The 12,214-nt window shown below is 35.7% G+C and overlaps 1 protein-coding gene across 4 annotated transcripts in view; it reads left to right on the top strand.

Annotated features, from left to right (window-relative positions):
* Positions 1-12,214, top strand: part of KCNT2 (potassium sodium-activated channel subfamily T member 2) — a 111,819-nt gene that overhangs the window by 86,198 nt on the left and 13,407 nt on the right. For 2 of the 4 annotated variants that reach the window (XM_056498206.1, XM_056498207.1), the window contains exons 22-25: positions 1,185-1,256; positions 4,270-4,404; positions 8,420-8,531; positions 11,382-11,483. In XM_056498206.1, the coding sequence (XP_056354181.1) occupies positions 1,185-1,256; positions 4,270-4,404; positions 8,420-8,531; positions 11,382-11,483 (421 nt within the window). The remainder of the gene's footprint in view (positions 1-1,184; positions 1,257-4,269; positions 4,405-8,419; positions 8,532-11,381; positions 11,484-12,214) is intronic. The other 2 variants (XM_056498209.1, XM_056498210.1) reach the window with 1 other exon arrangement.

Genomic DNA, 12,214 nt, shown 5'->3' with positions numbered 1-12,214 from the left:
ACACTCAAAGATAAACAGTTCTTTAAGCCAAAAGGACGCCCACAGACACACTTTATCTAAAATTATTTAAAGCCATGGATGAAAATTAAAACCTGCAATATTGTTGTTACTTTTAGATCTCTCTGATGACTGCTGGAATTTTGCATTTCTTGCTTTTAATATTTCAGACAAATTTGCCTATGTCAAGACTGATTAAAATCTGTTTTCTGGGGCTTTTTTGCGATACTTTGCTACAGTTCAGCTACTTAAAATCACTTGAAAGACACAAAAATGGAGGTTAGCTGTACACAGAATAGTAGAACAAGCTAAGAAAGCAAAAATGTCTTGTAGGTTGTGATTCCAGGGCTGACACTTCCCTTTTTTAAGTTCAAGTGATTTTTTTTTCTGCAGAGGCCTGCTGTGAAGTGTCCCACTTTCCCTCAGGCAGCTCCTTAGTCACCTGTGTTTGCAAAACAGGAGGTTTTTGTGTAGGTACAACAGTGAATTACACAAACTGAGAAGCCTAAATGAGGTTAAATCGCTTCTGCTGGCAGTGTGAGAGCAAAGCCATGGGCATGGGGGGCCCTCTAGTGCCAGCTCCTTTAGCCAGCACAGTGCCCAACTTCACACACTTTAATGCTGTGGTGACACTTTATAGCTAAACCCACTTTTGATTGATTAATGTGAAGTAAAAGCTCTGCTTGCTAATTAAACCAACACCCTTAGTGTTCTCTCTATGCAGCTTTTCCAGTGACTTCTCTGAAAGGGAGTAGGCTTGAAAGCAGTAGGTGTCACAAAACCCAAATGATGATTTGATTTCCAATTTACATTTTAATTAAGAATTGTTGATGCTTATTTTAACTTCTCCTAAGGCATCCATTGGAGTATACCTTATTAGTGTGTCTTTGACATCACTCACTTGTTCTTATATTTGGAATTGTCCTGTGCCATAACATTTCTGATTTTAGAGGTGCATTTATTAATATAAGCATGTTAATTCTGATCATTCTTTATGATCACAGCAAACTGTTGATTCACAGCTTTCTGACAACCTATTTTCTGCTTAAACTGACATTATAATGCCAAAGTTTAAGAAAGTTATTTTTTTAAAAAAAACCCCAAACTACCAGTTGATTAAAATATTTTGGAAGAGATGCTGCTGTTGTGATACTGTGTTTCATTTTGTAATTCCATCTGCTGCTTAGGCCAGATATGCATTTTCTGGATGCAATCTGTTGGTTTCCAATGGTTTACTACATGGTGGGCTCTATCGACAAGTAGGTGAAATAACTGTTAGAAAACTTGCCTTTGTAGTCTCAGTGGTTTGTTGTGTTATTGTCATTGCATGTTTTTGTGTGTGTGTGTGCGTGTTGTAGTTGGAGATGAGCTTTTTGCATGCATTGTTTGTATCTGTGTGCTGTAATTTGGGATTTCAAATTTCTGATTTATAAAGGAGCTCATTAGTGAAAAGCATGACAGGGAGCACAAGTTAATATCTTCAAAAATATAGGATTAACACTTATTTAGGGGAGTTCATATGTTTCCCTGATTCTAGTGTCAGTCTGTACTGAGTTATAATTTGTTGGAATTCATTGAGTCAGGTTTTGTAAAGATAGCTACAGAATGTAAACAGTCTTGAATGTGTCCAAAAGTCTTCATCTTCCACTACTTAAATTATCACTTACTCCTACATTTCTGTCTTCACCTCTACTAATATATGTTTATGGATATAGGTTTAGCAACACAACTTTAATGTGAAAATCAGGCAGAAACAAGAGAAGAGCAAGGAGTCATGAATATTTTAGTAAACTCCTCTGTGTAGATTGTAAATTTAAAGAAAACTGTTTGCTTCACTACATAGTGAATACTGAATTGGGGCTACAAGCCCATAATATTAATTCCCCTTGTAGAAATAAAAAAACTTATTTCCTGCTTATAATAGTGGTACAGTTACCCACAGAAATGTTGTATACTTTCCCTTTTTTCCTATGAAACAAGAAAGGGTCACAGGTAATAACCTGTGACCCTTTAAAAAGAACTCATAATGGCAGAATAAATAAATTGTTGCTTTTTTCCCAACCTGGAAATGAAACTCAAGATAATTTTAGTAACGCGGTAAAAGGAGATCTTTATTTGAAGGCCTTTAGAGGCATTTATGGAAAGATGTCCACAAAAGGCCACCCCTCCAGGGGTGAACACAATTTTACAGGTTTGAGGAAATTAGCATAATTGATAAGAAGCACCAATTGGGAGGACAAGTGGTGATGCAATTACCCCCCAGGTCTTGCTCCTTCTCTGGAGTCCCCCCCTTGGCACTGGCTGTACTTTGTCCATGATGATGTTCCTCAGAGTTTTTCTCAGCCTTGGTTCCCAGGAAGAGCCAAGACAGCACTGGGGCCCTGCACCTGCAGATCTTGGAACTCTGGAATTTGTTTTGTCTTTCTCCCTAGGGAAAGGTCATGGAAAATTACTGGGGAAACTAACTACTAATACAATAGGCTACAGAGCTACAGATAAATGTGTGAAGAATACAGAGAACATATAAAAGGAAAAAGGCAAAACCCAAGCCACAAAATGTATACTCAAAAAAGAATACTCAAAGTATTTGAAGTAATTAATGATTCAGATGTTAACCTGTTTTACTAATGTAGAAAATTAAATTTTGTTTAAATTTACTGAGTTTATTTCAAAATGGAAATCACCAAATCCCTCCCTAATGTTGTTTTGTTGTTCTTTTAGAATTAAATGCATTTTTAAAAAAATGAAGCATGTAGTCTTTGAAGTAAGTGATTATTCAGAATTCAGAAGTTCACAGTAATACCAGCATGAACTGCTGCATCTTTTCTGACACTAAAATCACTTTAATTCCTGGTGCAATAAGCAGCTATAGTTTGTAGAGAGTTTTTTTGACATCTGTTATCATCCATATGAATACTTTTAAAAATATAGTTCATACATATTCCCTGTGTTTTCTTCACTATGTTTTTAAATCATGTACAACTAATAGATCTGATCATCTGTACATAAGAAATACATTGTAAAGTATGCAAATTTTCCTTTCTTATTTAAGGGGTATAAAATACATTCTCAAAGTACCACCTACTATCTAAGTATCTAAAATATTTATCACTTGTTCACCAGCAATAATGTATCATCATCTCAGAGAGAAAACTACCAAAGGAATTACTTTCATTTACCATTCTTTTGTTTTGTAAGAAGTGGATGGCTCACAGAAAAACAGCTTTACCAAAAATTCATAGCAGAGATGCACTTCATCAAAATATGTCAAATAGTAGGTACCTGTCCCCTAATCCTTGGGTAGCATTTCAAATCTGTAACTGAACAGATTTCACAGCTGTGTAGAAATCTAGTCAATCTTGAGAAACCTTTAGTTAGAGGTACCTGAGAACTAGAATTATAATACTTCCACATTAGCATTTTTCAAATTCTCCACAAACAAGCTGAATGTAACTGCTAAAATAAGAATAGCAGGAAATCTGGGTATTTCAGAATATGCTGCTATTTTCAGGGATCAACTGAAAAAGAAGAAATACAGATTACTCAGAAAAAAAGTTTGGACTTGTGCACTGCAGTTCAAAGATCACATAAAATCAGTTTTTCTTTTGTTGTAGTCAACCAAGAGTGATATTGCACATTTTCAAAAATAATGGTATATATTACAAAATAAGTTGTTAAAAAAACCCACCAGACTTGTTAAAAAGTGCTTAGGATCCATGGAAAATGTTGTTGTTAAAACAGCTGAAACATGCTTCATTTTGGAGACAAAGCTACAAGGCATGATGAGAACTGTAACTCAGCTGTCTGTGAGTGTTTTTTGTGGTTGGGCTTCACACAACCATTGTCCAGCTGTGCACAGAGTTCTGCTGCTGCAGCTGCTCCTAAAAGCATCCTGAGAACACTCCAACTCATTTATTAACATTTTGAAATCAAAATAAAACTGGGAAAGAGCAACCTGGAGCATTTATTTGCATTTTTCTGTTGTCAGAAGTAACTGCAATGGAACAAGTTGTTGCAGTGGATAAGGCCAAAGTCTTTCCAAGCAACTTAAAGGCTTATTTAAAAAAAAAAAAAAAATTAACAAAAGAGAGGGACTGTAACAACATACTGAAGAAGATTCTATATTCTATTCTACCAATTAATTGAGATGTTATCCTTGATTATATTAGAAGTTGTTACATAGCTGATCTGCAGATGCCAACCATGGCTAATCTTTCAGGTGTTCATATTTAAGTTGCTTGTTTCTTTCTCCCTCTTTCTCTTCACAAAAAGCCTAGATGACTTATTAAGGTGTGGGGTCACCTTTGCAGCTAATATGGTGGTGGTGGACAAAGAAAGCACAATGAGCGCTGAGGAAGACTACATGGCAGATGCCAAGACTATTGTGAATGTTCAAACCCTCTTCAGGTAAGACATTTTTGCAGTCTATCTGCACATCCTCATTAATTGTGAAATACTTGATGCCTCTTATACCAAGAACTTACTATTTTTTTATTCTTCTTAAGCTTTCCCTTGTATGAATTTGTGTCTTACATGGACAAACTTTTTCCCACCCTGCTCAGCAATTCACTTAAAATCCTCAGGTATTCTCCTGAAAGCTGATGAAATGCTTTGCATCCCAAAAGCAGATAATAATTTTAAAAGTTAGCTATCAGGTTTACAGGAAGGAAAATAAAGTTACTCTTGAAGACTTAGGACAAAAGATAATTGAGATAAGAAATTTCACAAGAATGCTAAAGCCCATATGAAAAGCAGATTTTTCTAATGCTGAAAGGTAAGCAGTGCATCACTATAAAGTTAGTAGTAATTGTTCACATTTTGAATATCTAGTTTTGCACAAAACTTAGGTTTTTAGGCACATATATACAATATTACATATGACAGCAATATGGTAAGAGTCATGAGAGTAAAATATGATCAGTCTGGTAAAGAGGCTGAGGAGACTGCTGAAAAGCAAAACACTGAGATTTGCTGCTCCTTTGAGAGCTCTCCTCATTAAAGCCTTTGTGTTCAATATCTTGGTTCAGTAAGTATGAAAAAATGTGTTGCTTTGAGCTGAGAAAAATATTACTTGCTTAATAAAAACACCCAAAGAATCTCACACAAAAAAAGCCACACTACCCAGTCAGCTATGAAATGCCTCCCTGATTTGGGGCTTGCACCTAGCACTTCCTGGTGTTCATCTAATAACACCTGGAAGAAAATTGATTTAATGTTGCTTTTTTTTTGCAATTACCTGTTTTCTTTGTCAAAACTTCCACAAAAGACTGGAGAGGGAGGCATAGTAAAAGTTTTTTGAATCCTTCAGTGATCTAGAAAACTGAGCTCATTAAAATGCAATGGAACTTTTTTTTTAATGCAGCTCTGTAAGAATGCAGTCAAATGCTCTTTGCATTTCTGCATGTGCTCAAAGGAAGCAAAATCTGCATTGCACAAGAAATGTTAGTTCTGTTTCTAACATTTCAGTTTCTGAATTGGTACCTGATACTTGCACAGGTGTGTGTTTCATACTTGCAACCTATGAAATTTGGGTTGAAACAAAAATTGAACTTCATCTGTGCATCACTCAGATCTACTCCTAACCATACAGTGCTAGGGCATCTCACTGGGGTTTTTTACATACCTCAGTTTTTCAGAAATATAGTGTACCCTCAGATGGAAAAAGGAGTTGTATCAAATGTGAAACTTACACAGTCCCAATTGTTTTTTCCCCTACTTGTGTTCTACTTTGTAAAAGAGAAACTACATATCATAGGTATGCCATTAGATGCTACTGTACTCTCTTTCAGTTGTCTTGCACATTGTTTGCAACTAGATGGCAGCTTTAACTCAGGTACAAACTCTGTGTCTGGTTCAGTATTGTTTTAACACTGCATATTTACAAAGTGAATGAAAATAAATACCTTGGTTTAAAACTTAACACTTTTTTGTAAAACTTAGTAAATTTTCACAAATAGTGAATTATATAAGTTTGTTTTCTATTTTTTTTTTTTTGCAAGAACACATATAATAATTTCACTGCATTTTTATATAATATAAAAGTAGTAGAAATAAGTAAGCTTTGGGAAAAGGTGTAAGGTAGTGGCATCTACCTGTTCTACAGAATAAACTACATTCATTGCACTAAGGTAAATAGTTTTGTAAATGACCTTTAAAAGTGTAGCATTAAAGAGGGATTTGAAACCACTGGATTTAATATGCTGTTTCCAATGATATCACATCATAGACAAAGATTCCACTGTAGTCTCAGCAGGTGAGACTGCTCAGAGGATACAGGCTGATCTAAACACCCTGATGTGAGTTACTCACACCTGAAAAAAACATGTGAGAGTGCTGCAGTAGTGTTCAGCCTAGGCTGGCAGTTCTCACACAACAGGTATGTCATGATTCCCTGATTTACATCAACTAGCAATCCTGCTTTGCCTGGAGAGTGCTCTCCACCCTGGAAGGCAGATGCATTGTTTTAAGGACATGGTTATTAGCACCTTTAGAGCTAGAAGCTGTGCCATCCCAATTAAAACTGTGACAGCACTGGCTTATCTGACACAGGAGTACAGAAGTGTGACTCAAATGGGCTCACTGACTAAGAAAGAACTAGTTATCACAGCTTAAAAATAAAAGGAGAAATTAATGGCCTTGGTCTATACCTTAAGATGCTTTTCACTTTTTAAAATTAAATAAGAAGCCAACCACTGAGTCACTGTAGGCAGGTGTGAGCCCACCTCAGAAAAACAGTGTGTTTCCTCAGGCAGTAGGTCTGTACTAAAGTTTTATTAGTTAATCTCTTAAAGGCTGTGTTTCAAATCCTGCAGGAGGCCTATTGCCAGCAGCACACAGCTAGTAACAGGTATCTAGCTGTCAGCACCAGTTTAGAGATAAACCAAATGAAGGCATTGCATTGTTTTCTGGGTTTATCATGGTGGTTTGGGAAAGAACTATGTGTCTCTCTTGCTTGTCTGATTTCCAAATACGAGTTCAACAGCAAGCATGCCTTCCATCAGGCTGCTGGGGGCTTTCTCTTCCCTATCCACTCCTTTCTTACTAGAATGGGGTCTGCTCCAGTGCTAAAAGCTGGCAGGCAGTGTGCCTTACACCCAGAGCAAGATGCAATCTGTCCCTAACTACCTGGAGAGTAATTTCCCCTAATTTGACTAAAAGGCACTCATAAGTAAAATATTTTACCAAAATCACTTTTGAAACTGATTTCCTAATATAAATAATTTTTCACATCTTGGTGATAAACTAAACTATCTTTAAGAGAAATATAGCAGCCTGCATTTTTTCCTGCTGTGTATATTTTATAATGAAATCAGCTTTTAATTTCCTGTTGCTCTTAAATCTGATTTCTGAAGCGTTTTAAAATACAATGTGGGATTAACACATATTGGCAGGTAGTCTGCCTATACATTTCCCCACATTTAGGCTCTGCTTGAATTGCCATTTCACTGATGTTTCTCCCTGCAAAATAAGAGAAAAGGACAAGACTTGCAAAAAGGTGCACTGAATTCAATTTGAAACTAATTTACCAAATCCTGCTTTCATGAAAAGTGAGGCAGAAACTGCATCAGGGATGTAATTAGTTCTACAATTGCCTATTGCTAACTACAGATAAGTACCCTCAGGATCAGCATTAGAGGCTACAGATGTACATCTTTTTCTGACACAAATCTGTAGAGGAAAGATTTAAATGATAATATGTGTTCTATTCCAACTTGTTTAGTATTTAAATAGTGTAAACTATGATTTTCTTTCTGTTTCTTGGAGTCCTGAGTGCTGAGGAGGGGTTCTTCAGTCTGCTGCCTGAAAATCTGTGTAATTCAGCCAGTTCACAGTTGAGCTTTCTTCACTGCTTTTAGTCACTGGAAGCCTGAATTGGTGTTAAGTTATAAATATTTTGTATATGTAAATATTTCAAAGTGAGAACATAAGTATACATAAACATATATTTCTCAGCAACTCCCACAAGTGTCACTTTTCATCTATATTGCTCAGACTGTAGTCACAGCATACAAACAGACCTCAAGAAAGAAAAGCCAAATGGAAAGGGTAGAAAAATCAATAGTATTTTACATGCAACCAGGTACTAAGTACAAGCTTTAAACTTTTGCATTTTTTTGTCGTTTTCTACAGATTTTTGATATTGTGCCAATCATTAAATAAAATCCCTGATAATGAAATTGTTTCTTTCTAGCATTTAAGTATTTTGTGAGCTCAGTGTGTGCTTCTGTGTGAATTCTACAGAGAATGTGTTGGAGTTTCCTCTGCTGTTGGACCAGCATTGCACTGGGCCCAGACCCACCACAGGTTTCAGGGACTTTATTAAAAACATGGGCACAAGTACAAGCTGTAGCTTTATGGAGAGCCTTACATTTGTGAATTGTTTTAATTAGAAGTATAACCACTGCATTCTTTTAAAATGCAGATTGTTCTCCAGCCTAAGCATTATCACAGAATTAACTCACCCAGCCAACATGAGATTCATGCAGTTCAGAGCCAAAGACTGCTATTCTCTTGCTCTGTCCAAACTGGAAAAGGTAAGGAGATTTGCCTCCCCCCACCCTCAATTTAAATGTTATATTTTTATGACTTTTTCTGATTTTGTAACAAAGATTTCAAAACAAGTGAAAATAGTGAAATGATTTATAGTTGTAGAGCTACTGTAAAAGATAAATTATTTTTCAAAATTCCACCCTCATTTAAGAATAAAGTTTGATGTGATTTATCACATTATAATATAATATTAATCAACCAACTCTGTGGTGGAATTTGCTCAAGGAAAATGAAATATTTTTGCATAATGAAATATCTAGAGCTAATGTAGTTGTCCAAGAGGCTGACACAGGAAATTAACATGGAACATCTTTTAACTGACTAAGAGCTTAAAAAATACATCTTTTCTTATAATGTATTTTAAATTCCACTTAATTTTAAAGGCACTACAATCATGTCTTCTGTACAAATTTCTGTGTTTCAGTGGGAGATATTGGCATTACTGAGATGGTTTGATAACAGCAATTGTTCTGTGTCAGAATGATGAGAGGGACAGCAACACTACTTGAATGTTAGAATTTATACATTCTAGATGTATATTTGGCTTTTATAAATTGTGGAACTGGGGCTGTATGGAGATAAATTTAATCTGCTTGTTCAAAATACTGTTATTTAAAACAGGTGGAACAAAGGAATTAATATTGTGCATCTATTTAACTCTCTAAAGTCAAGGACAATCCTCTTTCTCACAAATCTTCAGTGGAGATCTGACCTACCCACCTCTGTATTCCCCAGATCTTACAGTATTAGTATTACCTTCATTGTCTTTCAGGCCATATTCTGAGTTTGTGAGAGACAAATAATATCACTGTGACAGTCTTCAAGGGCAGAAGTCACTACATTCTTTTATTTCTATCAGTCTATCAATCAGTATGATTGCTGGGCTTTCTTATGCACCCTCCTAATCAGTGCACCTCAGATCTGCCTTGCATATCTTGGTGAATTTGAATTAGTGCCAAAATAATTACCATTATACAGATTTAACATAGAATTTCCATTTCCTGGTTGTACTGTAAATTACTTAGATTTTGGGGATTTCAGTGTCCACTATTTACAGTATAATATCCACATAGTTAATTTTAACATATACTTAATGGAAAAGAGCCTTTCCGTAGAAACTTATCTTCCCAGTCCCTGGAAGGAATCCTTAACAGAGGAATTGAATGCTACAAAAATTCAGCCCATGTGGATGAGACAGGATGAGGATGAGAAGTAAATTTTTGACTTGGTTGAATATCACATTTACATGTCTACCACAGGTTGTAAATATCTGGTGGCTTTTTGTGACTTGTTATCTTTGCCTGTAGTAGCAGGAAGGCTTGATGTTGTGTTTAGGTGGTGTTCTGACACAGACATAACCTGGAGAGCTGTGAGGAAACCAGACAAAAGCCAAACTGACAGGGTTTTTGAAATTATTTATTAATATATTCCCTTAATCCAGTTCTGGTTGGATTCTAGAGTTCTCTGTGGGCTGTCTACTTCAATGCAGTGAAACCAGGATTTTTGTCTCAGTTCTTTCTGTCTGTACATAGGCTCCTTAATTTTTCAAGCAAATATTCTGGAAATACTTAAAAATATTTTAACTTCTTGACTGTATTTATTAATTTATTGTATGAAAGTTATGAGGATAGATTGGAAGCTGAACATTTAATGAACTTCCTATCCAAACTATGCTCTGCTGAAACAGAGGTAGATAAATTATCTTAAAAAGAGAACATTTTCTTCATTGCTCTTGCAGTTGCCTGCTGTTGATATATCCCAGTCACTTCATCTTAACATTTGCAGGGAGAACTTCACAGGTGGTGCTGTAGTTCATTTGATGTTTCAGAACTCCCTCATGCAAAATGAAAGGCGATTAAAAACTCCAGTAAAAATTACCTAAAGCAGTCAAACATACAGTTGCTTGTTATTTCTGCATTAAGCACCTCATTTTCAGAAAGACTGAGAATATCAGACAAGTTGCCTTGAGGTAGCAGTGGAACACACTTGCAAAATTGGCTTTTCAACCTAATGGGCTGCAGAAGACAGATACACAAATCAGATGTCCATCTGCTGTTGCAGCTGCAACTTTTCTCATTTTAGAGATAAATAAATCTGACAGTAAACTCAGCACTGACATAGGAGACAGCAGTGGCCTTTATACAAGAGAGAAAAGGAATAAAAAAACACCCACACTCTAAACTTAAAATCTGTGTTCTCCATTTGTCTTGCATAAGAAAAAAACCAGGGTAACCACTCCCTCTTTAGGGAAGAAAGGGTTTGTAATGTTTTGGATATGATTCAGACTTTATTTTGCTATATTTTTTTCCAAGTAAATATTACTGGTGGTATTGATAAAAATTCGAGACTGTAAGTGATCATTTTGAAATAAGTGTAAGTTCCTATATCTTTTAATCAAACCAAATCCTGTGGTTTTGTATCTTCCATAGGGATAAGCACACAGATGTTAGGTGAGCAGAAATCTATCTGGGATGGCCTGGTATATTTGCAGTGATTTACAAACAGCCAGGCTGCTTTTTTAACCTTCAGCATGGGGCCTTCTGTTTCCTGTCTCCATTTTTTTTTCTTTAATATAATTTAGGTATTAAGCAGATTTGAATTAACATTAAGTAATAAAAAACAATAATGACATATGAATTATAAAAAGAGATTGGTACCTCTTACTATTGTGTCTTGTTCTACATATACCTCTAACATTTTTCATAAATTCTAAAATTGTACAAGCAATTAGCAAACAAATTTGACTTCTTTCAAGATAATTTATTTCATGTTTTTGTTACAGTCCTTCCAAAACCAGCACTAAAAACGTTTTCTATTTTTTAATTCCTTAACAGAAAGAGCGGGAGAAGGGATCTAACCTGGCATTTATGTTTCGACTGCCCTTTGCTGCTGGCAGGGTTTTCAGCATCAGCATGTTGGACACACTGCTTTATCAGGTACTGTGAACAGTAACTTATATCAGCATCACATACCACAATACTAAAAGTAAAAATACCACAGACACATATATGGAAGCAGATCTGTCAATCATCAAAATCATCAACAGCTCTTGCCAGCACATAGGTAACCTCAATATTTTATATTTGCTCCTAGACATGAATAATCATGCTATGACTTGACAGAGTAATACCATTCAGCAGAAAGTGTTTAAAACAAAAAGTCTCACATGCTCATTCACCTGTCCTTCCTTTGAACTGCTGCTGCTCATAGGAGAATTGTCATTTTTCTAGAATTATCTTTCTTACTCCAAGTTAGAAATTCTATAAAGGCAGTTCTTTGTTCTTTTTCATGGTCCCATTTTCTGTATTTTTCTTCTGCAAGAAACAGAGCAAATGACATGGGGAACATCAGGATTCAGCTGGTGCTTCCAATTATAGGCTGAAAGAAAAGCCTTTGAATTACCTTTAGGGCAGTGACTGAAAAATGAAAACTTAGTCTTGCAAATACTGGTGAATAAACTTGTTAATCTAATGCAAGTTCCATGGCAGAAATGATGCAGCCAAGATAACAAACAGATTTAATTTTCAAACAAATTGTGTTAGAGATGCTCCTTGCCCATCTCAACTAGGAGTTACCAGCACAAAAATTAAAATAGTTGAATCACTGTGTATCAAATTAAATCCATCTAGCTTCTGGGTTTGGACAAATCCAGATTCTATAGCACTAA

The sequence above is a fragment of the Oenanthe melanoleuca genome, chromosome 8, assembly GCF_029582105.1.
Source record: "Oenanthe melanoleuca isolate GR-GAL-2019-014 chromosome 8, OMel1.0, whole genome shotgun sequence".
In the NCBI taxonomy this organism is placed as follows: Eukaryota; Metazoa; Chordata; class Aves; order Passeriformes; family Muscicapidae; genus Oenanthe; species Oenanthe melanoleuca.
Note: the sequence above shows the minus strand (reverse complement) of the source record. Positions and strands in the feature narration are given on the sequence as shown.